General features: G+C 38.0%; 1 protein-coding gene across 1 annotated transcript in view; it reads right to left on the bottom strand.

The window, feature by feature from the left end:
* ddx10 (DEAD (Asp-Glu-Ala-Asp) box polypeptide 10) overlaps nucleotides 1–27,590 on the bottom strand; it is a 217,940-nt gene that overhangs the window by 18,619 nt on the left and 171,731 nt on the right. Inside the window, exon 17 of the mRNA XM_043691863.2 lies at nucleotides 5,999–6,141. Within this exon, the coding sequence (XP_043547798.2) occupies nucleotides 5,999–6,141 (143 nt within the window). The remainder of the gene's footprint in view (nucleotides 1–5,998; nucleotides 6,142–27,590) is intronic.

Below are 27,590 nucleotides of genomic sequence, written 5' to 3'. Positions count from 1 at the left end.
TTGCGCTTCGGCGGGTCGGTGTGGACTTGTTGGGCCGAAGGGCCTGTTTCCACACTGTAATGTAATCTAATCTAAATATGACATCAAGCTGCAAAAGGAGATACCAGGACAAATAATCAAAGTTTGGTCAAAGAAGTAGGTGTTAAGGAGCATCTTTAAGGATAGGAGGCATGGTTAAAAAAAAGATGGAGGAGTTTTGGGAGGGAATTCCTCAGTTTCCTAAACTGGGGCCTAAACAGTTGAAAGCACAACTACGAATGGCACAGCAATTAAAATCTGAGATGTTCAAGAGGTCATAATAACAGGAACACGCACCTCAGAGCCTGAGACAATTACGAAGTTAGGGAGCATGAGACAATGGAGGGATTTGAAATAAAAGATGACAATTTGAAAATGAAGATAATACTTAAATGGTAGCTAATATGGATTAGTGAGCACAGGCTGTAAGTCAGGATATCGGTAGTAAAGGTTTTGAAGGTCTTAGTTTTACAGAATGTTGGCGGCTGGTGGGGTTGGGGTTCAGCTGGATTGGCATTATAATAGTTAAGTCTAGAGGTAGCAGAGTCACGGACAAGGGTTTCAGCCGTAGTTCAACTGAAGCAGGGTGAAGACAGAGAAACATTAAGGTGGTGGGAAAAGGCAGTCTTAGGTATGGCACTTACGTGACCAGCAGTCAGTTGATAAAATGTCTTAAATCATAAAATATGGTCTTTTTATTTTTTGGACTGAAATCAAGGTTGCGGAAAAACTATTGTTTGTTCAATTGTGTGGCATTTTCCTGCTAAAGCCACATGTAAATTAAGATCTACCTGTCACAACTGAGGAGAAATATTATATTGCAGGTACAAGTACACCATCACTTTCAAGATTATACAATACAGCTTGAAAATATCTACATCCCCTCTGGAATAGAATGTGAGGTACGATTGGGGTGCTGGAGAAGTGGTATTGTGTGAATTGCATCTATGACAGTCAATAGCAATGAAATGTGCTCCTTTTGTACTACAGCCATTCTGAGATAATATCCTTTAAGGAGGGAGCGAGAGAAAAACAGGGAATGGTAGACCTTAGCTTTACATCAGCCGCAGTGAAAATGGTAGACACGATTGTAAAGGATTGATAAATGGAAACATGGATCTGTTTGAGTATAGTCAATTAGTGGGGTACCATATGGATCTGTACTTGGGTGCCAGCTATTCACAATATACCAATGATTTGGAGTTGAGTACCAAATGTAGTATTTCCAAATTTTTGGATGATATAAAGTTAAGTGGGAATGTATGTTGTGAGGAAGATGCAAAGCAACTTCAGTAGGATTTGGACAGGCAAGAACATGGCAGATGGAATAAAATGTGAAGTTATCAACTTTAGTAAGAGAAACAGGTATGCAGATTTTTCTTAAATGGTAAGGGTTTGGAAGGAGTAGTTGTACAAAGTGACCTAGCCAACCTTACAAAAAGGTACTGAAAACTAATAAGCAGGTGCATCAAGTTATTGGGAAGGCTAAAGCAACATTAGCCTTCATAGGAAGATTGGAGTACAGCAGTGTAGAATTGTGTAGAGTCTTGTTTAGATTGCATCTGGAGTACTTAGGGTAGTTTTGGTTTCCTTAGCTCAGGAAAAATATCACTGTCATAAACACAAGTGTAATGAAGGTTCAGCAAACTTGTTCCCAGAGTGGTGGGATTGTCCTATGAAGACAACTGGGCTTCTGTCCTCCAGAGCTTTGAAGAACAAGAGGTGATCGCATTGAAACCTGCAAAATACTTAAAGGGATAGACAAGGTAGAATCATAGAATCCCTACAGTTTGGAAGCAGGCCATTCAGCCCATCAGGTTCATACCAACCTTCCGAAGAACATCCCATCCAGACCCAGACCCCTATAAACCTGCATTTCCCATGGCTAATCTACCTAACCTGCACATCTTTGGACCATGGGAGGAAACTGGAACACCCAGAGGAAACCCATGTAGACACTGGGAGAACGTGCAAACTCTACACAGTCACCCAAGGCTGAAATCAAACCTGGGTCCCTGGTGCTGGGAGGCAGCAGTGCTAACTACTGGGCCTTCATGCTGCCTCAATGATGCAGATGCAGGTAAGATGTTTTCCTGCTTGGGCAATCTAGAATCAGGGGCACAACTTAAAAATAAGTGGAATGCTGTTTACATCTGAAAAGAGGAGGATTTTTTTTTTACTTCAGAGAAGATTTTGAGTCTGCTTAAGACAGAGGTTGATTGATTCCTGATCACTACTAGGGTAAAGGATAATAGGGATTGTGTAGGTAAAAGGCATTGAGATGTTCAATCAGAAATGATTATATTTTATGGTGCAGCAGCCTCTACAGGCTGAATGGCCTACTCCTGTTCCTTTGATCTTTTCTCTTTGAACTGGAAGCATACAGATTTAAAGAATTCTCCTGTACACAGTCTATGAGAGGCTACTTTTCTCTGCCCTTGTTCGAACCAGGTCTCTCGTACAGCCAAAACATTATATTTCCACATGGCAATCGATGCCTGTAACTCATGCATCTTATTTACCACACTTTATGTTTTAGCATGCATGCACCATAATCCCTTACTCGGAATTCACTTAATTTTATTATTTCCTGCTTTAGTGCTAACTGTCCCTCTCAGTGTTCTGTGCACTTCATATTCCACTCCAATATTCCCACATCACTGCCAAATTAATGTAAACTCCCGCAACAGCCCCAGCAAATCACCCAGCAAGGTAGTCCTGACTTTGTTTACACGTGTTCTCGGTAGGTTCCATTTATCCCAGAGCCAGCACCAATGTCCCAGGAAACTAAAGGCCTCCCCTCCTGAATCATCCTTCCAACTATGCATTCATCAGCTTTATTGTCCTATTTCTCCACTCAATTGTGCATGGTAGCATAAGTATTCAATGATTAGTATTTTTAAAGTCCTCCTTGCTAATTTTCAATCAAACTCCCTAAAATATGACCACAGGAAATATGTTTCTTTCTACCTATATTACTGATACCAAAATGGATCACAATTGCTGGCTGTTCAACATACCCCATCAGGATGTTCAGTATCTGTAATCAGGGCACAACACACCATCTTGAACTCATGTCTGCAGCTACAGAAGAGTCTCTTCGCTCCCCAAACTACTGAATCATCCATTATCATTACTCTTCCAGTGTTTTTCTTGTCCTGCTTTAACCACAATGTCATGGAGCTGACTCTGGCTGCACTTTCAAAATGAACCATCACCTTTATCAGTATTCTCATTTGAAAATTCATTTGAGAGAGGTGCGCTCAGGGGACTCCTACACTACCTGCATATATCTTAACTACACACAGTCATGGTGTTACCCATTTGCTCTCTCCCCCTGTACAGCTCAAGGTTGACTCGAATTTCTTAATGCTATCCATGAGACTCTTGAGTTCACCCGATACTAAATGCTGCTCAAGCTCCAAAACATGAACTTTTAATCTGCTCCTGCCCATGAGATTTCCTGTACAAATGATTATTCAGGACATCTTAGAATTCCCACATGAACAACACACTAGTGGGCACTCAGTTTGGTTTCTTATACTTGCCTGCTGGCCTTTGGCTTCATAATAAAAATATTTCAGTGATCTCCCATCTGATCATTTATCAAATTTTCATTTGGTGGGATTTTGCCTGAATGATAAATTGGGACCCCATATGAAACTGTCTACAGCATATTGGGCTTTATGCTGAGCATGCAGGTCACTGAGTGCTGCAGCTTTATTGGTTGGTCAGACCAAAATTAAAGCTTTACTATGGACATTATAAACACGAGTTACCAAAGGAACAAAATCATCAGAAAGTTAGCCTTCATTAAAAAGACTGTAAACTGATTCAAATGATTCATCAACAATGTAGATATGAAGTATTTATATAAGATTTCGAGCAGAAAATACTTGCACCATAAATATTTATAGAATGAATGTTGCAGGAAGAAATAATGGTGGATAGGAATTATGCACCATATGCGACATGTGTAATTTAAAAAAAAAATTTGAAACTAAAAAGATTTATTTTATGTATATCAGATTAATATATTTGTACACACCTTAAAAATATGCATTTTGGGGGTCACGGTCTTCTAATGAAACCAATAAAGTCATCAAGTTTTAATTTTATTTTTTGATGATCATTTAGTCAGGTTCCTCAATGGATGAATTTGGCTAGCTCTTGTCCAATCAAATGCACATGCAGTCAAAATGTTAAAAGCCAGAGGGTACAGACCCCATCCCGCGGAGGATAACATGTTTGTGGCTTTGGTAGTTCTGTGAAACAAATGGTTGTCTAATTCCCTCCAACCATCCTGGATAGGGGAGCAAATGAGGTGGAAAGGATGTGGACAGCATCAGAGAACAGAATAAAACACAAAGGAAAAGAAAATTAAATCAGCCAATAAGTACTATTAATTCATTGTTTGCTTTGCTTTAAACATTTTCTTTGAGATTCTCAAAGTAATAAAAGTTATATGTATCTAATTTACACTGCAAGGTTCAATAATTCTAAATGAAATAGACATCTCAGCCTTCAGATTATTTTCTAGTGGTGTGCCACCACCAAACAGCAGTCTCCTGTTTTCATTTTAAATGTTACAGTTCCAAGCACAGCTTACTGTCTAATCAATCTAGATAAAGAATATATAGTGTGTATGTATCAATAATGCACCTCATTTAATAAGATGCATTAAAAAATGCTTTCACAGCACTCAAGGAAAATGCATTCGATTATTAAATCAGAAATTCAGCCCAAAGGCTGTGATGTAAAGTACTTTTCAATTATCAAACTGTAATTAATGTTAGATATGACTGCATGTCTACTTGCATGTCCATCAAGGTGGCTTTTATAATCTGACTATGTATACTCTTAAAAAAACAGAGACAATCAGCATAGGTGCATGTAGGTAGCTATTCTATAAAACTTTATCTAGAACCACTGATTCTTTATGATGAAGCTTTATACATCACAGACAATATACGGTTCTGCATTGATATCCAGCAGCCAGACTTGGATTTAGCAATCCATTTTGACAATCACAAGAACAAACTCTGGCATGTTATAATGAGAGCAAACCAAAATGAAAGGCAAAGCTACCCTGTAGCTAATACCTACAAGCATGATTACACCAGCAAAACACAAGCATTTTTCAGAGACAGTGATAAATCAAAGAAACCAGGAAACCATAAATATAAAGTATTTGTCTTTTGTATCAAGAAAATGTAGTTTTCAGTGTAGTTAAAACTGAAGAACACCTTACCAAAAAATACATTCTTCTGATTCAATTTGTTAGAAAATTCCGTTAAAAATTTAGATCTACGCTCTCATAATTTGATTGTAACAATGAAGTTATTTTACTATGATGCTGATCTCTGTTGTGATTACAATAATTCCTGCAATTTCCAAAGTACATCACAGCCACAGATATATTTTTCAGAACAATGCAACACTTACATTCATACAATTGAGGTTTTCAACTTTGCACAGATTTCTTTCCAATTGTCTTCTTTTGTTTCACCATAAAGATATCTGAAAATGATAGCGCTAATACCAGCCATAGCTGACAAAGTATGAATAAAGTTAAAAATCACACAACACCAGGTTATAGTCCAACAGGTTTAATTGGAAGCACACTAGCTTTCGGAGCGACGCTCCTTCAATGAAGGAGCGTCGCTCCGAAAGCTAGTGTGCTTCCAATGAAGGAGCGCCGCTTCAATGAAGGAGCGTCGCTCCGAAAGCTAGTGTGCTTCCAATTAAACCTGTTGGACTATAACCTGGCGTTGTGTGATTTTTAACTTTGTACACCCCAGTCCAACACCGGCATCTCCGAATCAAAAGTATGAATAAGTTGAGTCTTGTCATTTTCAATACATTAATCCCGATACATTCCAGGCATTCGGGAAGTCAGACTCCTTACCTTTAATGTCAGGACATCAATACCTTGTATAAAAAGAAAAGCCAAGATTCTGCTGAATAAAAGTGAACTAACCGGAGATGTTCAGTAGCTTCAGAAGTACGGTCATCATCTTCCTCAGAATCTATATACTTATCGGGATCAGGAAGATCAGCAAGGTCAAATTCAGCTTCACCATCACTCTGATCAAGGTAAACAATGGCTTCCTCTTCAGGTTGCTAAAATACCAAAAAATAGTCTTACAATTATTTAATTAAAGAAACTTCAACAAAGTCCATCATTCAAAAGAGCCATAGAGATGTACAGCATAGAAACAGACCCTTCTAGTACAACCCGTCCATGCCGACCAGATATCCCAACCCAATCTAGTCCCATCTGCCAGCACCCAGCCCGTATCCCTCCAAACCCTTCCTATGCATATACCCAGCCAAATGCCTCTTAAATGTTGCAATTGTACCAGCCTCCACCACATCCTCTGGCAGCTCATTCCATAAACGTACCACCCTCTGCGTGAAAACGTTGCCCCTTAGGTCTCTTTTATATCTTTTCCCTCTCACCCTAAACCTATGCCCTCTAGTTCTGGACTCCCCGACCCCAGGGAAAAGACTTTGTCTATTTATCCTATCCATGCCCCTCATAATTTTGTCAACCTCTATAAGGTCACCCCTCAGCCTCCGAAGCTCCATGGAAAACAGCCTCAGCCTGTTCAGCCTCTCCCCTGCAGCTCAGATCCTCCAACCCTGACAACATATGTCAGTTTGTCACCACAATAGGAGATATAATGTCATGTTGCAGTTATACAGGACACCTTTAAAATTCTGATCGCCCTCCGAAAGGAAGGATGTTGTTAAAACTTGAAAGGATGCAGAAAAGATTCACAGGGATGTTGGCAGGATGGAAATGTTTGAAATATAGGGAAAGGCTAAATAAGCTGGGGCTTTTTCTCCCCTGGTGTTTTGGAGATTGAAGGGTGACCTTACAGAGGTTTATAAAACAATGAGGGGCATAAATAGGTGAATAGCCAAGTGTTTTCTTCTAGCGTGGGGAGTCCAAAACTAGAAGGCATAGGTGTAAGGTGAGAAGGGAAAGATTTAAAAAGGAACTAAGTGGTAACTTTTTCTCATACAGGATGGTGTGTATAAGGAACGAGCTGCCAGAGATGGTGGTGGAGGCAGGTACAATTACAGCATTTAAAAGACATCTAGATGGGTATATAAACAGGAAGGATCGAGAGAGATATGGGCCACATGTTGGCAAATGGGACTAGGTCAGACTGGGATGTCTAGTTGGTGAGGATGAGTTGGACCGAAGAATCTGTTTTTTTGCTGTATGACTTTATAATAAACTTGCACACCTTTACATACATAAAATTACACACTTTTCTTCAGAGGTCTCCTGATGTGATTAACAACCATTACTCATGAGTCCTGCCATCAGAATATTCTGAGGGATCCTTTTTCCCCAATATAATATGGCACAGGTTAAGGATAGATGTGGGTGTAAATAGGGAAGGTCCATGTCCTTAAATCTCTTCACTCAAACAGCAGCTGATGCTGCAAATAAAGCAAGCAATACTCTCAACCAATATCTGTTAATAAATTTCATCAACCAGATAAAGTAAAAAAACAGTGCATTTTGAGAGCTGCTGCTACTAATACTTCATGCACTTTAACTTCTTTATACCAGAGGAGTCGTGGATCTGCTGCATAAAATTAAAAACAAATCTGCACTCATCTGTGGACTACATTTTATGTTTAGATTCAATACTGGTAGGTGAATTTAAACAATCAGTTCAATAATGGATCATAATGGGAAAGCAGACAAGAAAGCAAACTCATTGACTAGGACTGAAGTTTGCCAATACTTGATGTGATTTGAAACAGCAGCTTTAAACATGCTCCTGGTTCAAAGGAATTTGACAGTTTGGGGCAATTAGCTTATATTTCATGCTGCAAATGGAACTTAAACAGATCATTACAGTGGAGGCACCTTCTTTATAACATAAAAGTAAACTAATTAAGACAATGACATTATACCTTTAAGTCTAGATTTCAAATTTGCCTGCTCTCCAGAGTCTGAGCCAGGTTAAAAGTATAGCCAAAAATAGTGGTATCCATGTCCTTCCAATTTACTGTCTTACCAGCTTAGGTCAGTTCAGAGGATGCCTTGAATTGGATGAACAATTTATATCCATCACCACATAGTTGAATATTCTAACATGTACTATGCTACATAAAGGAGTATAAAATCAATTACTTACAATGAATTAAAAGTTATTTCTGCTCTACAGTGAAGTAGAAGTGTCTAACATTACTAAGTGTTATGGGCTGCTGATGGAGGTGTATGCACAGAATGGCAAAAGTACAATCTCTCTACACACCCTGTTTGTTATAACTGACAGATTTATGGGGAGAGGAAGGAACCTACATGCAGTACAGGTTCAAACACCACCACGGCAGCTGATAGAATTTTATGAAATTAAGTAGTAAATTCTATCAATTAATAAATTGAAAATTGAAAATCAGTTGCAGTGTAGATGACTACTACTTGTTGTAAAAGTGCACCTGGTTAACTAATGTCCTTTAAGGAGGAAACCTGTGTCATCTTTACTTGGCTTTGCTCACACGACTCCAGACCCAAAGCAATGTGGTTGACTCTGAACTGTCCTTTGAAATGAGCTAGCAAGCCACTCAGTTATACCCAAAGTAAATGGACAGTAGTGCATCAAAAAGCAAGGCTCTCTATCATCTCCTTCATGGCAATTAGAGATTAATTTAAATATTCATTGTCTTTATGCCAATAAATATGCAAATTTACTCAATGCATGGAAAGCTTTTTGAATGCTTAAAACACTGTTGAGATAGATAATGTACTTCAACATTATCTAAATCTTATGAAATTCTACAAACATAACCATTTTTCATGGAAGGAGATCTGGTGAGCTCCTCCTCACATATTATGAATTCAGGCCCAACTTTGATCCTGGTTATAAACAAGTTCCATTTCCTGATTACAAATTGGATTAATCGTATTTTCATGCTGACTCTTCATTCTTTTTATATTCATTAAGTAATTATCCAGCACCTTTCTGAGTACTAAAATTGATATAATAATGGTCATTACTTACAACAAACTATTTGTGCATGTAAGAGTTTGTTCTGATCTCTTCTACATCTGATGTCTTTTTTTAAAATCATTCCTGGCTGTTTTTGATTTACCTCCAAAATGAAAGGATTTACCTGCTTACCATTTTTGTGCACTTCACAACTTTGGACATCTTTATCAAATCTCTCATCATTCTTCTTAATTCATTACTTTCTTGATTTCGGTCAACTTTTGTTGTAACCCAGATAATTTTTCTCAGTATTATTGAGTTTCTCTTAAAATATGGAGCCCAAATCAGTATACACAATAAATTTTTTTTCTACATTAACAACTTTTCAATAATTTGCCTGAACTCCCAATGTTGTATGAAGATCAAAATCTCACATGCTTTCCTAATAGCCTATTTTGATTGCCTATTCACTTTTTGTCTTGTAAGGATTTTCTCCACTTTGTGGAGAAACAAAATGATTAAGTACATGGACTCATGGATTAGTTACAATACAGGTGGTGGCTAACTGGGCCATTGTGTCCATTTGCTTCTTTGCAAGAGCAACACAAAGTCTTACTCTTTTTAACCAAAAATAGAAATTTCATATGAAACTCAACAGGTCTGGCAGCATATAAGGAGAGAAGGCAGAGTTAACATTTCAAGTCCAGTGACCCTTCAGAGCAGGCCAATCTCCTCTTATTTAGTGTGGCAACCTCACAACAATGAATAAATAAAGTAAAAACCTTGCAAACACTTCCACTTCCACCAGCAGAATCTGCTGCCATGTGTAACAATAACCTTTTGGAAAGCCCTTTCTTCCACTTTTGTACCTCAGTCACATACCTGGCATGCAGCACTTCCAAACGTCTTCCCATTCAGTGCATGAGAAATGGGACTGGGCAATGAGAAATTACATTCAATTGTTTCTTCAGCTCATTAATTAGCAATTTCAAAATGGCAGGCAAATTTCCAATTCTTCACCCTTCAAGGTTTAACATTAAAATTCTCTGATAAGCCACTCCATCATAGGCTGCCTCAAAGACTTCTCATGTCCATGTAATTTAGTGTCTTCCACTGTGACTGCACTCTAACAAGTCTGCTCAGAGGCACAATCCCAGCACTTCCATAGACAGCAAGCTTCACTGAGTTAACACTCAGAGTTCCAGAATTTCTCCGCTGCTCTCAGCACATATTGCTCATGAGCTTCTTTCATTCACACTCTCAGCTACTCTGAACTATCAATGACTCTCAGGACTATTTCTTAGTCCTCACTTTTTTCCCTGACAGCACTGAAACTCAAGTCTCAACCGTGAACACTTGTGCTGCTCAGCACTTCTGCTTCAACAATCTACCAGCTTCAAATTGCAACTGCAACCAATTTGCAGCAGATACTCAGATAAGCTAAAACCAGATAACCTTCTTAACCTTCACCTATTTTCATGACATCATGGCCTGCCCTGAGCCAACAGACATTTTTACAACCTTTCAGAAGTCTTAGTGCGCTAATTTAGCGTTTACTACAAAAAAAACAAACTTTTCTGTGCTTTCAGTACTGTCAGCAGCATAGACATCATGCCTGTAGCTAAGTAAGCCATTTAGAGCTCCATTTCTTCCATTCTGGTTCTACTAAAGAGAGTAACGTTTTGACATACCATTTGTTGTAGGAGCTCTGGAAATAAATGAAGTTTATTTACCCTACCTTCCTAACACTTTGCCTCCACCTTTAAGTGCACCACTCTACAAGGTGCTTTAATTGCATTTATCCCATTTTCTACTAATAAACTTTAATGCCTATAATTAAAGGTTATATACTAAAACATATGAACCATAACATAGACATATTCACAACGGACCATAAAATCCATCCCAATGTATGACAAGTTATACAGGTTATGGACATATTTTGAAATTTCCACATACATGAAATGTATGGCCTTGTATGAAGGAACAATTACTTCTCCAAAATACTTTCACCTGAATCTAATATTTCTGAGAGGTCTAGTTAAAAAAAATGAATGGTAGTGCTTTCTAATCTGTAGGCAAACACATGCTTCAGTCGTAAATTCAATCCTCAAGTATAAATAAGCCTGACAAGATAGTAACAAAATCTCTTGAAAAGACTCTGAGTGTGGCACGTTATATTTTAAAATAAGTTGTTAACCTTGCAATTTACAATGACTTAGAATTTTGAACTCCAAAATCCCAGATACCTTTCAAGAGACTTTGTTACTATAAAGACCGAAATGTACATGATTCTCATGTGTGTGGTTGATTTCTATATCATTTAGGGAATGAAACACCAAATGGATTGGGAACCTAATTTTATTCGTTTATAATGGATGAAGAAAATCTGATTTGGCAGAGGCCAATCTACCATTTGTGAAAGTGGATATTTGTAAATCACTGGGATCTTCCTAAATACAACTCCCAGTCTGAATAGTTATAAACCTAATTTTGAAAGGAGGAAAATAATCTTCAGTGTTGTAATGGAAGGGAGGGCAGCACTGCCATTTTTCTCCAGTTATTATCGTTATGCCTATCCATCCTCTCCAGATGGGCATTACTATTTTGAAGTAAGGGAACTATACATGGTAGCTAAACCAATATTTGTTATCAGCACCTCACTGCTTCTCGGATCATTTCCTATGTTACAACAGTGTCAACATTTTTAAAAAACTTAATTGGTTGAAAAGTTATTTTGGATGTCCTGGAGTTGTAAAAGTCATTGCATGAATGCAACTCTTTCCTTTTGTTAGTTATGTCACACCTTTTATTTGGGACTGTATTTAAAGGGGGGGGGGGGGGGGGAGGAGTTCAATGATATGAAGTCTTGAACTCAGAATGTAACTATTAAATAGCACGATCTAGTAACTAATATCAATAGACCAAAGCTGATCAAACAAATTTGTTGTCAAAGCTTTCTTGCCCTGCAGGTTATTGTAGTAGACTTTTACATTTATAACTTTACAGAACACTCTTAACCACAAGATGTGAATTTATGCTTTGCACCTTATATAAAATGCAGTTTTGTTGGCAGCAATGTCGAGATGCTTTAGTCAATTAATTTAACCTGTCCATTCACTGTAACAGGCACGCAAAGTGACCTTTCAGGTTTTCTCTGAAAACCAGCAGTAATTACAATAATTTACAGAAACAGTGCATAGCTCATTCCAAAAGTGCAATTTGTGCTTAATTTATGTTACACTTCATTAACCATATTTAATACATTTTTTCAGGAGGCACATTTAGGTCCAAAGCAGAATGCATTCTTCGTAAAAGCACTCAGTATTTGAGTGAAATTTATTATAAGTTGTGCCACTGAGTTTAATTCAGGAACATTTTATAATTTTTAATAAAATATTTTTGTATTGGTCATTTTACAGCACAACTGGTCAACATTTTTTTAGGGTGAGAAACTCAGGGACTGCAGCATGCTATTTTTAAATACGCTTTTCTGTATCCTAATTGTGCTGCTCTCCCCTTCAGAAGATCACAAATCTCTTGGGCTAACACACAATCCTTTCATACCATTAGGTCTAAATTCCAAAGCTAAAATCTAACCTTACTGCACAACTTTGTAGAAATGTAAACTTACTGTACTATTTTGACAGATCGAGGCAAGCTGTAGTTCCTTTGCATCTGAAGAGGTGTTCTTGAATTTTTATGACTTGTGCAAATAACTTCACTTTTACCTATATGCTTTATTGCTTCTGTACAAGTGCAAATTTTACACATAATTGAGCCTATAAAAACTAATCACAGATCATTCTGTTTATTTTGTATTTCCTGGCTTTTTCTGCATCCACCATGCCCACCAAAGCCTAACCACACACTGATTTAATCTGCAAATTTCTCAATCATGCCTCCCAAATTCAAGTCTAAATCACTAATATATACCAAAATAGTAAGGGACCCAACAATGAGCTCTACAAAACACCACTTGAAAAAGCTTTCTACAGGCAAACACAGCAATTGACCATTACCCTTTGAATCCTCTTACCATGTCAATTTGGGATCTAACCCTGTATCCTACAGACTTCAACTTTTCTCATCATTCTGCCACGTGGGACATTGTCAAATGCCTTACTGAAGTGTATGATATAATTCATCCTGCCCTAGTTATTTATACACCTTTAAAGAGGTCAGTATCTCTTCAGCACTTCCCTTCTCATGATGCTTATTTTACCTTTCACTCTCCTGTAACTAGAATATCTACATCATCTCTCTCCTTTGAGAAGATGGACAAAGTACTCATCAAGAATCCTGTCCACATCATCGGCATCGACACACAAGTTGCCACGTAATCTTAAGCGGTCCAAACCTTTCTTTAGTCAAATAAAATCAAAATACTGTGCATGCTGGAAATCTGCTTTGTTCTTGTTATCCTATTGCTCTTTATGCACTGTTTTAAAAAAAACCTTTGGATTTTTCTGTAATTTTAATGGAAAATTTGTACCCTCTTTTTATTTTCTTAATTTTGTTCCTCATTTCATCCATGTACTTTACTAAGTTTCCTAAAGAATTACTTCTTTGGAGATTATCTTAAGCCCCATTTTTTCTATGTTATTTTACTCTGTACCCTTCTGCTTAATCAGGGGCTCTAGATTTAGCAATACCATCCATTACTCTTTGTGGGAACACATCTACAATAAGTTACACTTGAGTTTCTCCATCTGATTTAACACTAACATTCCTTCAAGTAGTCCAACTGTAAGCAGTCCAACTTCCCCAGCTTTGTGAAGTTTACCTTCCTTGATTTAGATGTTTCACATCTGTTATTTTCTCTTTTCCAAAATGATGCTAAATCTAATTGCATTATGGTCACCATCTTCAGCTCTATTTTGGTTACAAGCCCATGTTTTCTGAGACTTAATCTAGAATTGTGCACTCTCTCATTGGGCTTGTTATATGTTGGTTATAAACATTCTATCAAATACAGTTGAAGAATTTTGTGCCCACAATCCCTTTCATGCCATTTGTATCCCAGATGATATTTAGATAGACCATAAGACACAGGAGTAGAAATTAGGCCATTCAGCCCATAGAGTCTGCTCTGTATTTCAATCATGGCTAATAAATTTCTTAACCCCATTCTCCCATTTTCTCTCCGTAACTGTTGATCCCCTTGATACTTAAGAACCCAACTATCTCAGTCTTAAATACCTTCAATGACCTGGCTTCCAAGCCTGTGGCAATGAATTCCATAGATTCACCACTCTCTGGCTGAAGAAGTTTCTCCTTATCACCGTTCTAAAAAGTCTTCCCTTTACTCTACGACTATGACCTACTCTCTCCTACCAATGGAAACTTCTTCCTAACCTCTACTCTGTCCAAGGCATTCGCTATTCTCTAAGTTTCAATCTGATCCCCCCTCATCCTTCTAAACTCCAACGAGTATAAACCCAGATGCCTCAAATATTCCTCATATGTTAAGCTTTTCATTCCTGGGACCATGCTTATGAACCTCCTCTGAACACGGTCCAGGGCCAATACATCCTTCCCGAGATATGGGGCCCAAAACTGTGCATAATACTCCAAAGAGCTGAAGCATCCTTCCACTATTGTCCTAATGTTCATTCAAATTAGTCTGCATATTTGCTCCTCTAAACTTTCACACTATTTGGATGTCTGTAGTATATTCTTAACAGTGTGCTTTTTGTAGTTAAGTTCAAACCATATGGCCTCATTTGTTACTTCATTAAGTATATCGTCATTGCCCACAGCTGTGATTGATCCTTTGAGCAATAATGTTACACACCCAACTTTTTAATCCATCACTATCCTGCTGAAGAATTCTATATTCAGGGATGCTGAGCTGCCATTCTTATCTCTTTCTAAACTAAGTTTAGAATCTCTTTCAATTACATCTTGCTACCATGTGCCCATCTGTTCTCTCAGCTCATCATCTTTATTCACGAAATTCCTTGTGTTTGCATACATTCCTTTTAATACTATTAATTTTCTGTGTTGTATATTTTAAAATTCTGCCTCCCTAGTCTTTCAAAGTCACTTGCTATGTTTCTACCTTCTGTTCCCTGCTCTGAGAGTGCCCACAAGTTCCCATACCTCCGTTGATCTAGTTCAAATTCGCCCCATCTGCGCTAACAAATCTCCCTGAAAAAAAAATTTATCCCGGTCTTGTTCATATGGAGAACATTGAGCTTGCAAAGTTCTCATACTGCCAGAGCCAGTCCCAACGGTCCAGAAAATCTGCTGCCCACCCTCCTACATCAGCCTTCCAACTATGTATTCACACCCGTTCAATTCTGCTCTGGAGGTAAGTCGATTAGAGGATCAGATGAACTCAAATTTTTGATTTGTGCCATGAGACAGTTTTATATCCAATTCGACAGGAGAGAGGATCTCAGTTTTGTACAGCTTGATACATTATAGAAAAGTTTTGATGAAGCAACACCATGTTATACATTTAAATTCTTGCAAGGGTTTGATTCACAATTCCCTGACTTCAGATAACTTGTGCTGAAGCAGTAGTTTTGAAAATAAATGTTAATAATCTTGAAAATATTTAATATTGTGTAACTTCAATGGTACTTTACTGGGAATAGCACTTCCTTTCCCAGATGGGATGTCCCATGCGACCAAAGATCAGCAAGTCAAACACTGGCCTGCTCAGTCATGAGTGGCATCAGCAACAACGCTCAACCTTGAATAGACAATATCCTCGAACTGAGGAATAACTGCAATGACCGTGTAGGTTCACTAGGACAACAGAAGGGAAAGGAAGTACTTTTGAAGTCTAATTGAAATTACTTTCACTGAGACAAACAAGGTTAAGAACAGTTTTTTTTTAAAAAAGGTAGTTTTAAAAAGTATATAGGATTTGCATAGTATGAGTAGGGAAAAACATTTTTTGTTGGCTTATCCAATGGTATCGAGGGGTTATTGTTGCTAAGAAAGGGAAGAGAGGAGTGGTAGGATTGAGTTATTTTTCATTAATTAATCAATTTGAAGTAAAAGGAGGAATTAAATGATATTTTATTTAACTGTGGCTAGTCATTAAACTACTTCTATAGAAAGGAAATCAATATGATTAGGTCAAAAGTAAGGTTATGGTCTTGTTGCCTCGTTTTGGCTCAAACTAATGTACATTTAGACTAAATATGTGAGAATGATTTGAGGTGGACACAGCATTTACTCAAAGCTAGGTCTTAAAATGATAACTTAATTTTGACCAGGCTTACATGTGTGGTTTGTATGATTTATTTTGCTTTAATTTGTTTTAGATACCAACACTTATTGCAGTGTCATACACAATTCTTGTAGAAAAAGGATAATTGTAGAATTAGAGGCTTCTTAGATATATTAATGGCCTTACTGGTATCTTATAATCTTGATAAGGATCTATGAATTGTCTTAAAAGGGATGGTTTTAAAAAGTAATTGACATGTGTAAGAAAGAATGAATGAGAAGACAATAGGGAGTGGTGTGTTTAAGACGACCATTACTTTTAATGGAATCAATCAGGAATTGGACACAGAATATCGCATCAAGCCAATATTGAACATGAACTGTTCATGCATTAATAAGCCCATTAGAGTTTGGGACATGTTTGATCATGCACAGGAGCTAGTGATTAGTAAGGGTTCGATGCACAATAGAAGGGAGAACATAGGAGAACCTTGGTGAGCAAACATGATGATGCAGAAGGAAGCCATTGGATCATGACTGCATCAGTTCTTCAGATGAACATTATGACTTAGTGACATTTTCCAGCCTTTGACCTATAGCTCTGAAAACTCATTATATTTAAATAATTATTTAACGCACTTTTGAATGCGTCAATTAAACTTGCCTCCACCACACTTCCAGGCAGTACATTCTTGGCCACAACTCCTTGCTCAGAAACTGTTGTTTTCTTATTTCACATTTATTTCTTCCAGAAATAGCCCTATATCTCTGCTCCCTCGTCCTCAATCCTATTTTTGAAAGCAGCAGCCTCTCCCCACCTGCCCAGATCCCTAATGCTTTTGAACACTACTATCAGATCGTCTCCTTATTCTCCATTGGAAACAGTCCCTACTTATCAAATCTATCTTCAAAATTGGAGTTTCTCACTTCTCATAAACCCTTTCTGTATGCTCTCCAATGGGTTTGTATCCTTCTTCAGTATCCAGAAAAGTATAGCAGTTCATCATTACCTGCTTGCTCCTGTACTTTTATACAACTCATCACCCTCCGCCATTTCCGATACTTACAATCAGACCCCACCACCAGAGATATATTTCCCTCACCACTCTTACCGGCATTCCGCAAAGACTCCCTCATGACTGCAGGACTCCCTCATTAGATCCACGCACCCACCGACCCACCCTCTACTCCCAGCACCTTCCCTTGCCGCCACAAGAGATGCAAAAACCTGCACCCACACCTCCCTCCTCGCTTCCGTCCAAGGCCTCAAAGAATCCTTCCATAGCCGACAGAGGTTTTCCTGCACATCCAAATGCCTCATCTACTGCGTCCGTTGCTCTCAATGTGGTCTCCTCTACATCGAGGAGACAGACTCCAACTCGCGAAGCGTTTCAGGGAACATCCCTGGGACACACGCACCAAGCAGCCCCATGGTCCTGTGGCGAACCACTTCAGTTCACCCTCCTGGGCCACCAGACATCTGGAGGAAGAGAGCCTCATCTTCAGCCTTAGGACTCTCTAATCACACAGCATCGACATTGGTGAAGTCAATGTCATCTCCCCTCCCACACCTCATCCCAGATCCAACCGTCCAATTCAGCACAGCCCTGTTGAACTGTCCACCTTCCTTCCCACCTATCCATTCCATCCTCTGCTCCCCTGTGACCTATCACCATCAACCCCCACCTTCATCTACCTATCACCTTCCCAGGTACCTCACCCCCACACCACCATCCTATTTATCTCTCAGCTCCCCTTCCCCATGATGTAGGGCTTATTATGAAATGTTGATTCTCCTGCTCCTCAGATGCTGCCTGACCTACTGTGCTTTTCCACCGAAACACGTTTGGACTCTGATCTCCAGCATCTGCAGTCCTCACTTTCTCCCTGTACTTTTTGGCCCTATTCATGAAGCCTAGGATACTGTAAGCACTATTAATTTCTCACTCCACCCATCTTGCTACCTTTACTGACTTACGCATATTTTTTCTTTTCATTCATAAGATATGGGCATCACTAACCAAGCCACCATCTATTGCTCATCCCTATTTGTCTAGAGTCAACCACATTGTTGCAAGTCTGGAGTCACATGCAGACCACACTAAGTAATGATGTCAGATGTTCTTCCCTGAAGGACATTAATGAACCAGATGGGTATTTTAAAACAATCAATAGTGGTCACCTTTAGTTCTGGATTCTTATATTGAATTCAATTTTCACCATTTACCATGGTGGGATTTAAACTCATGTTCCTGCAGCATTTATCTGGAGCTCGTGGTTATTAACCTTGTGGTATTCCCACTGGACCACTGCCTCTCCCGTGTATCCAGGTTTCTCTGTTCATGCATACCCTCAACAGTAACTCTCTATACTGTATCACCATGCTCCTTCTTCCAAAATGAATTGCCTCACACTTCTTCCCAGTGATTTCCATTTCCCACTTGTCTGCCCACTCCAACAACTTGTCAAAGTCATTAATTTCTCTATGTTATCTTCCCCAAAGTTTACAATGCTCCCAAGTTCTGTACATGCACAAACTTGGAAACTTCCTTTGCACACCAAGATTAATAAAAATCAGGAGAAGCAAGGGTCCCAAAACCAATTGCTAAGGAAATCCATTCCAAATCTGCCTCCATTGGTAAAAATATCTTTTAGCTATTACTAATTTCCTATCATTCAGCCAAAGTTGTCGCCATGGTGTGACTGTTCTATTCATTCCATGACACATAACTCTCAAGTATGTCATGCGGCATTACATCAAAAGCATTTTAGAAGTCTTTGTACTCTGCATTAACAGCATTACCCTCATCGACTTTTATCTCTTCAAAATATTCCAGCATGTTAATTAAACGTAATGTTCTCTTTAGAAAGCCATGCTAGCTCTTCCTAATCAACCCAACATTTTCCATATGACTGGTAACTCTATTTTGAATAATTGTTTCTCAAAGATGTCCCCACCACTCAAGTTAAACTGACTGGTCTGTAATTGTTGGACTTATCCTTGCAACCTTTTTTGAAAAAGGGTGAAAGAACAGATAAATTGTCTTAGAAATTACTGGCACCTACCTTTAGTAAATGTACATGAATAGCGCCACATAAGTGTCTTAAATCATTCTTCAGATAGCTATTTAAAGTAATTGCTGTTCTGAAGATCAGCACATTGTGAGACACCTCTCTGAATTAATGTGGATTAGCGAAGAGCAACACAGTGTTCACTTAACTGGTGGCAGATCGTGCCTGTGTTAGTTAGATTTCAAGGTAATTTACTTGGACAGTAAGTCTTGACATTTTAGCATCTTGATAATATGCAGTAAACAACGAGGCAAGTGTAGTTTTAACCATTACTCACACAAGGTTTACCCATAGCTTGATGCAGAGAGAAAAACGCCAAATTTGTTACAATTTCATAATATTCAGGAATAAAATTAGTTATGGTATGACAGCTAGGTTCTCAAACCTAATACAGAGAAACCTCGATTATCTGGCATTTGATTAACCAAATTTCGGATTATCCGAACAAAATCGCAAGGTCCTGATGCTTGGCTAACTATGTTATCGGCATTCGATTAACCGAACAAAATACTCCCCGCCCGTGTCCTTTGGATAATCGAGGTTCCTCTGTAAATAGGAAACTTATAATCAATATTTCTACCTCTAAAGTAGAAAAAGGGTCACTTTACAGCTCATTCAGATAAAGGCAGCAATACTTATAACTCAGTTTTCTATTCTCTGAGCTTCCAACACCTGATAAAGGAGGTTAGATAAGGAGCTTTCAAACCCTCCATGCTGTCACATCAACAGCCAGATTCCACCTCACAGGAAACACATCCAAACCCAATTCAAACTCTGGCCACTCCCAGACAGGCCGACTGCCTCCTCTGCAAGGGTCCCAGTTACTATTCAACATATGCAATCTGCTTGAGCATAGGGTATTTTGCAGACTTGCTGGAACCAATTTTCAGGTACTGACTTCATTAATAGCCAACTTCTGCAATCCATTTAAACATAACGTTCTTCCACAGTGACAAAATTATTTAATGAAATAGATTGGACTCTTATGGGTGCATAATCTATCCAGCACGATTATCCTCTGCCTTTTACCCAGAAGATCCACTACAACCACATAACGATAGGAACTAAAGTAGTTATGCATCTTTGTATCCATTCCATTACTTGTTGATTAGGAAAGAACTGCAAATAATTTCCAGTCCTGGCTTTGTGAATAAACAAAAGCCTCTTTGGTCCGTTTTCCTTTTAACACAAGCTGTCACGCAGACCAAAAGTCATCTTTAGCTACCAATTCCCAGTTCCAAACCAAAATTGATAAAAAGAATAAAATAAAAATAATGGAAAAGCAGCAAAGACTCTAACAAGTTCATTGTTTAATTTAGTTCTAAATACTTAAACTCTAACCCTTCAAATCTGACTTGCTATTCATATCCAAAACACATTTAAAAATAACTTGCACCTAGAGCTGTTAATAACCAGCTCTGCCTTTTCTTCCAAAATCTCAGTGAAAATGTTTTGTGACTATAGCAACAGCTCCAACCATTAACATCTCAGTTCACCACATGCCCCATCATATCAAAACATATTCCTGACAGCAAGACTTCTCAGTTATAACAGTTCACATTTCAGAGGGAAAATGTGCCATTGTAATTTTTTTTTACTTTTAAGTGAAAAATTTTACAATCAATTGAAGTGAAAAATGGTTAAGTTAAAACTGGTTATATTGAGTGGTGCAATACCATCGTGTTTCTGTTTTATGTCATTTGTAGAAAGCAGCTATGCAATAATATCGGCTTTTATTTTTTACCAGAATTCCAAATTAATATTTATCATTTTACTGACTAAATATCTCTTGCATTCTGAAAGATTAATGTCCAGATGGGCAATTACTAACTAGTAGTAAATCGCTGCTATCAAGATTCACTGACATTGCAAATTTTGAATGGCTGCAACAGTTCTTCACTCCTCCAAATTAAGGGCCTGGAATTTGCTTTTTTTTCCATGAAATGCCATGAATAAGCATTTCAGTTGAGAGCCTCATTATCTCATTAATAAATGTGGTACATACCTCACATCTATTGCGGTTCACAGTGCTATACTGGCGACAATATAGGCATTTAAGACAAATATCAAGCACTAGTGAAATATAATTTTACTTTGCCTTGACAATCCACTAATGGAAAGCTGCTGATTAATTAAAGATTCACATTTCAACAGGGGAATAACCTGGAGCAGTATTAAAGCTTCTGACATGATTGGCTATACTATCAAGATAGTAAATCTTGAAAGTACTCCAATAACGTGTTAAGCAAGCAATGTAAGTGAAAATTTTATGTTGAGCAAATTCACTTCAGGAGCATTACACCACATGTGCTGAATCACAGCTTTTTGTACATGACAAAAAAGAATCTGCATTTCCTCAGCTTTATTAATTCACAGTTTTATAAATCATAACTCTTCATGATAACTTTTCTACACTGAGCAAGGGTGTCATCCTGACAAAAAACATTTTTGCAATTATGTTTACTCAAAATACTTCCCTATGTAACACAATGTAATGAAAAAGAACTAATGACAGGTATTGTTGTTTAAAAGAAACTTTACAGAAGATTTATCCAATGGGGTTCCTATTTAATTAAAAAAGCAGGATGTGAGAAGTATTTCCTGTTCAAAATTCTCAATTAAACTATAAGAAAGAAATAGATATACAACAGTATTGAAAAAAAATTGAAATAACACCTGTCATTTTAATCTCAGTCGTTCCAAAGCCGATCCAGTAAACTGATTATAGGATGAACCCATCTGTGTACCAGAGCCAATCCTTTCATTTCAGCTGACTGCAACTTTTAAACCATCCAGGGAGTGGCCAAAGATCTGTCTGGCCTTGGAAAATTTCCACAGCACATATCTCTACTGAATACTAAAAACAACTGAAAGGCAACACTATTAGAGTAAAAAATCCAGTGATTTCTTCAAGTCATCGAATGTCAGGGAGGGCTGAACTTCTGTACTCCTACTATGACTTCTGGTATGGTGGTGTGCTGGACCAAGTGTGGTACAACAGGGCAGACACCTAACCCAGAAAATGGAAACTTGGAGCAGCAGCCTGATTTGCAGTGCTTTTCTACAGAAAGTTCAAAAAGAACATCCAGCATTCTGTGGCAGGTCAACATCTCCAGATCCTAAAGAGCCAAGCCACATGGAACATTAAAGATATGTCAATCACCAAGAGTGCCAGGAGAGCAAAGTAACATCCAATCTTCCATCTTTAAACATGTCGTTTTGGAGTCAACTTTACTCCAAAACAGACCCTGTCTTCCCTCCCCCTCTGAATCCAAAGCAGGTATCACTAGATGATAATTAAAGAAACTCTGAACAACAATCAGGCAGACGGTAGTCTGTGTAAGCAATATAAGTCACCATTAAAATATGACATGATATTTGGACAAGCTCCTAATCATGACATAGAAATACATACCACTAAGTCATAGCTCTACAGGAAGTGCAAAGTTTTATACACAACCTCTTGATTTCCTTGCCACAATCATGCTAATCACCAAACTCTGGACAGCATTTTCTACAAGAACGTACAAATCAGGAACAGAGGTAGCCCATTCGGCCCCTTGAGACTGCTGCACTAATCAATACATTCATGCTGATCTGATTGTAACCGCAAGTCCACATTCCCACCATCCCGATAACCTTACATCTAACTGCTTACTAAAAATACATCCACTTTTGCCTTAAACATTTTCAAAGAATCTGCTTCCACCACCTTTTGAAAAGTGTTGCAAATACTTGCAGCCCTCAGAAAGAAAGTTCACCTAGATCTGTCTTAAATGGGCAACTGATTCTCACATAAGAGGAAATACCTTCTCCACATACATTCTTTTCAACCTCCAATGCATTGACTTCCTCCTTAAATAAAGAGACAAATTTTGTGTGAGTGCCGCTCCAAAAACATCCAAGAAAATTGATACCATCCAGTACGAAGCAATCCACTTGATTGACACCACATCCACAAACATTCACTCCTTCCACCATTCTGACTCATTAGCAGCAGTAAGCAACATCTACAAGAAGCACTACAGAAACTCATCAAGATTCCCAAGAAAGCACTTTCCAAATATGGAACCACTACTATCTGGCAGCACAAGGTCTGCAGATTAATGGGAACACCATTACCTGCAAGTTTCCCTCCAAGCCACTCACCATTGTGACATAGAAAATATCACTTCTGTGTCACTGGGTCAAAATCCTGGAACTTCCTCTAGCATTAACCAATTCCACTCCCTCCAATGCTTCCTAACATTTGTATTACACTAAATAGACTTCAATGACTCAAACTCAGCTCACTAACACCTTTCAAGGGCAACTACAGACAAGGAGTAAATGCTGAATGAATAAAAAGCAATTACATATGTGGTCACACTACTGCCTTTTATAACTGGAGTAAAGCCTACATACTTTATATTCAATTTCCCTTGCAAAAAATAACATTCTCTTAGCTTTTCTAATCTAACTTGATGTACCTGCATACTAATCTTTTGAAACACTCTGTATTTCAGATCTTAGTAAATCTGCTTTATATTCTTTCTGCCAAAATGGTCAATTTCACATTTACCAACATTATATTTCATTTGCCAGGTCTTTGCTCACTCGCTTCACTTATCTATATTCCTTTTCAGCCTCCTTAATGCGTTCTTCATAACTAACTTTCCTACCTTTCTTTGTGTAATCAGCAAATTTACCAACCATGCCTTTGGCACCTTCATCCAAGTAATTTATATAATTGTACACATTGCACCTACTTTAATATGACAAAATGGGAGACAAGTTCACTTCTCAGGTCATTGTCTTGATCAATCTGAGTCACGAAGTTAACTGTCAGCCAGTACTAACTGGAGCAAAAAACAAAATACATCTTTCTTCAGTAATGCTCAAAGTCTGCCCAACCAAACAACTACTCAAACTGTTTAAAAAAAAAATAAAGTTTCCATCAATGATCCCTGTAGCACACCATTTTGCTAACTGAAAGATGACTTATATATGCATAGTCTCGGTTGCTTATAAGCCAACCAATTTTTTGAACATGTCAATATGATCCATTGTACCATGAACTCTACTTTCCATAATAATTATTGATAATGGCAACTTATCAAATACCTTATGGAAATCTAAGAAAACTACATCACTGGTTCCCCTTTATCTATAACACATAGTACTTCCTCAAAGAAGTCCAATAGGTTAAACATGATCTTCCTTTCACAAACCACCTTGACTCTGATTACTTTGAATTTCTTAAGTGCCTTGCTGTAACATCTTTAATCATAGATTCTAACATTTTCCCTATGCTAAGCTAACTGACCTGCAGTTTCCTGCTTTCTGTCTCCCTTTTGAATAAAGGAGTTACATTCACTATCTTCCAATCTAATAGAACCTTCCCTAAATCTAGGAAATTTTGTAAAATTATAACCAATACGTCAACTATCTTCCGAGCATTTCTTAATGAAGCAGACCATCAGGTTCCAGAGATTTATAAGCCTACAGTTATATCAGCTTGCTCAGTACCACTTCACTGGTCATTCTAATTTTGACCAATGTAAAATGAGAAGGAAACACAATGGCTGCCACATTTGTTATGACCTGTGGCGCGTAACCCATGAGCAAATGACCGACACAGCCTTTGTAATGGGCCAATAATCCTGACATTCTAAATATCCAAGTGAAGTACATTCACCAGACTTACTTTCCTGCCAATTAATTAACACAAGTATTCCTGTAAATTATTTTTGACAATACGGTGTTTTACAGCAAAGCTACACCTTCCTCTGTGGTACTGAGCAACAGATTAGTGTAGATCAGATTTCTTTCCCTGGAACCATTTACTCTTTAGGCCAGGTTTTCACTTATTAATGGAGCATTCTGCCAAATAAAGTCCCCTCCTTAAGAAAGCTAGACTATGAAGGGTAACTGCTTAGATAAGCTTTATGTTTTTGGATTTGGCAAAAGATCTCCCACATGAGTGCACTGTCTCATTTTAACCAGTATGAGATCTTCCACCAATTTCTCTTTTTGTTTTTGACTTGCAGCATCCAGAGTTCTTTTGGTTTTGTACCTTCTCTTTAGCTATTTCTAAATACATCGCCCATATCCTTCTCACTTCTTTCATGATGAATGCTTAATAACAAATTATTGATATAACAGTCTGACTGCCAGCTTCAGACTGACTATTGACCTGGGCAATGATGTTCCTTAATGAGTCTGTACCAGGAAAGTACAACCACAAAGCTGTCGATCAAGCTTGTCACTGACTCTGTACTTCCTCAAAGATATGTCATTTCAAACATCTATTCCAAGCTAGCTTTGTTTTTCAGTCTATGTCATATGGATTGAATTACTTGCCACATTAACAGTCTAGCTGCTTCAATTAAAATAACTGGCCATTTCACAAAAGACTTTAACACTCGCTCACGAGGTTTCACTTATGTCACTTTTGTTTCTTTTACCTGTAAAGATGATATCTTATTATTTTTATGTATTTTTAATTGTGGAGCAAAATGGAAAAATGAGTGCTTTAAAAACTAAGGATGGTCAAAAGGGTTACTGTAATTTTTAAAAGCAAGTTACCTGACACTCATTGTAAGTACGATTTGCACGCGGTTTCTTCAAGTAGTTCCTACAGATGAGCTGGAGCCAAGGAGTGTGTACGGATGGAGATTTGGCCAGTAATAAGTAGCTGACTGGTCTGGAGAATGGTGATTTTTCTGTAAATGACAAAGGCTTCTGCCTGCCAACAACAGTGTGATTTGCTCGAGGTATCTCAACAGCTTGTGGGTGTGAAGAAAAGTGAAATACTGAAGATGCGGGAAAACTTAAATAAAAACAGGAAGTGTTGGAGAACCTTAGCAGGTCGGTCATTCCAACCATAGTAATCAATGGGTTCCAGTTCTTGAAGCCTCAGAAATTCACGCAGCAAAAAGACAATTAAACCTGACTGTATCTATGGGGGGAGAAACAGAAATAACACTGAGTCCAATACAACTCTTTTCTAACACAATTAAGAAATCCATGTTGACTTTCTAAATTAATCCATATTTGCCCAAATTAATATTAATGTTTAGAAGCTTCCCAACCACAGAAGTTAAACTGACTGTCCTGTATATGCTGGTCTTATCTTTACCCTATTTTGAACAAAGATTTAATATTTGAAATTCTGCAGTCCTACAACACAACATCTGAGTCAAACGAAACTGAAAAGTTATGGCCAGTGCCTCTGCAATTTTCACTCTCACTTCCCACAGCATTCTTGAATGTATATCACCCAGTCCTGGTGACTTATCCAGTTGAAACATCAACAATCTTTCTAATACCTCATCAATTTCAAACGCCTATCTCAATTACTTTCTCATTTGTCATGGCCTGGGTATCATCATCTTGGGAAAGACAAATTCAACATTCTCATGTAATATCTCCACCACCTCCTCTGCTTTCATGTGTAAATGCCCACTTTGTCCCTGTTCAACAAGACTGATGGACCTTTTCTTTTCACAGCGTGGGCTCAACACTGACTATATTAAAACCATCCTCTGCTAACAAATCAGGTGATTAAGATCTGATTAATATTTTGAATATTAATTAAGAGGGCTGAAGAGGAACAAGAAATGATATGCACTTGTCGGTGAGTCAACAACAACCACATATAAAATTAGACATATCAGTAAAAGAAAGGGAGATTAACTGATTTATACACGTCTCATCCACTAGTAACAGCAAGACAGACAGAAGGGAAAGTCAGAAATAGCAATAGAAAAGAAAAGAGGGGTGAAAGGAAGAGGACATGATAGCAGAGATGGATGAGGTAGCAGAGTAAGTAACTAACCTCGGTAATGGATAGGATGTAAAATTTGAACTTAGTTTCTGGTCAAATAAGGCACCAAAGGTTTTTTTTAAATGTAACCTGGGTCAATTGTGTGTGTTTTCTAGAAATGGGTATGAAATCCATTAACTTGTCAAATCATTTTTGAAGTGTATCCACACAAGTGTCAGTTTGTGCGGAAGGACACAGCAAGTGAGCCCCTGCACAGCAGGGTGGTGTCCTTAGGCAATGGTGAGGGAAGATTTAGATGTTTCAATCAGAAAATGTAAATCTCAAAAACCACTGAGGCTCTCAGATAGCACCTGGGGTAAAGACAACTTGAAGAATAAAGGAAAATGTGCATCAGATAAAGGATCTCATATCATATAAGAATTTGGCATTCATTATTACTGCCATGTTCCGAGCAATACAGTGTCAATATTTTGAATCCTGCTTAGATGGTGGTGCATTCCAATTGTCTAGAGCAAAACAAATTGTACTGCATCTGATACTAAATCATACATTTTGGAAGGTTGAATCTTGACAAGAATTTAACC

Source organism: Chiloscyllium plagiosum, unplaced genomic scaffold (assembly GCF_037043375.1).
Source record: "Chiloscyllium plagiosum isolate Xiang-an unplaced genomic scaffold, Cpla_swu_hap1 HiC_scaffold_6, whole genome shotgun sequence".
Lineage (NCBI taxonomy): Eukaryota > Metazoa > Chordata > Chondrichthyes > Orectolobiformes > Hemiscylliidae > Chiloscyllium > Chiloscyllium plagiosum.
This window is presented reverse-complemented; position numbering and strand designations above follow the sequence as displayed.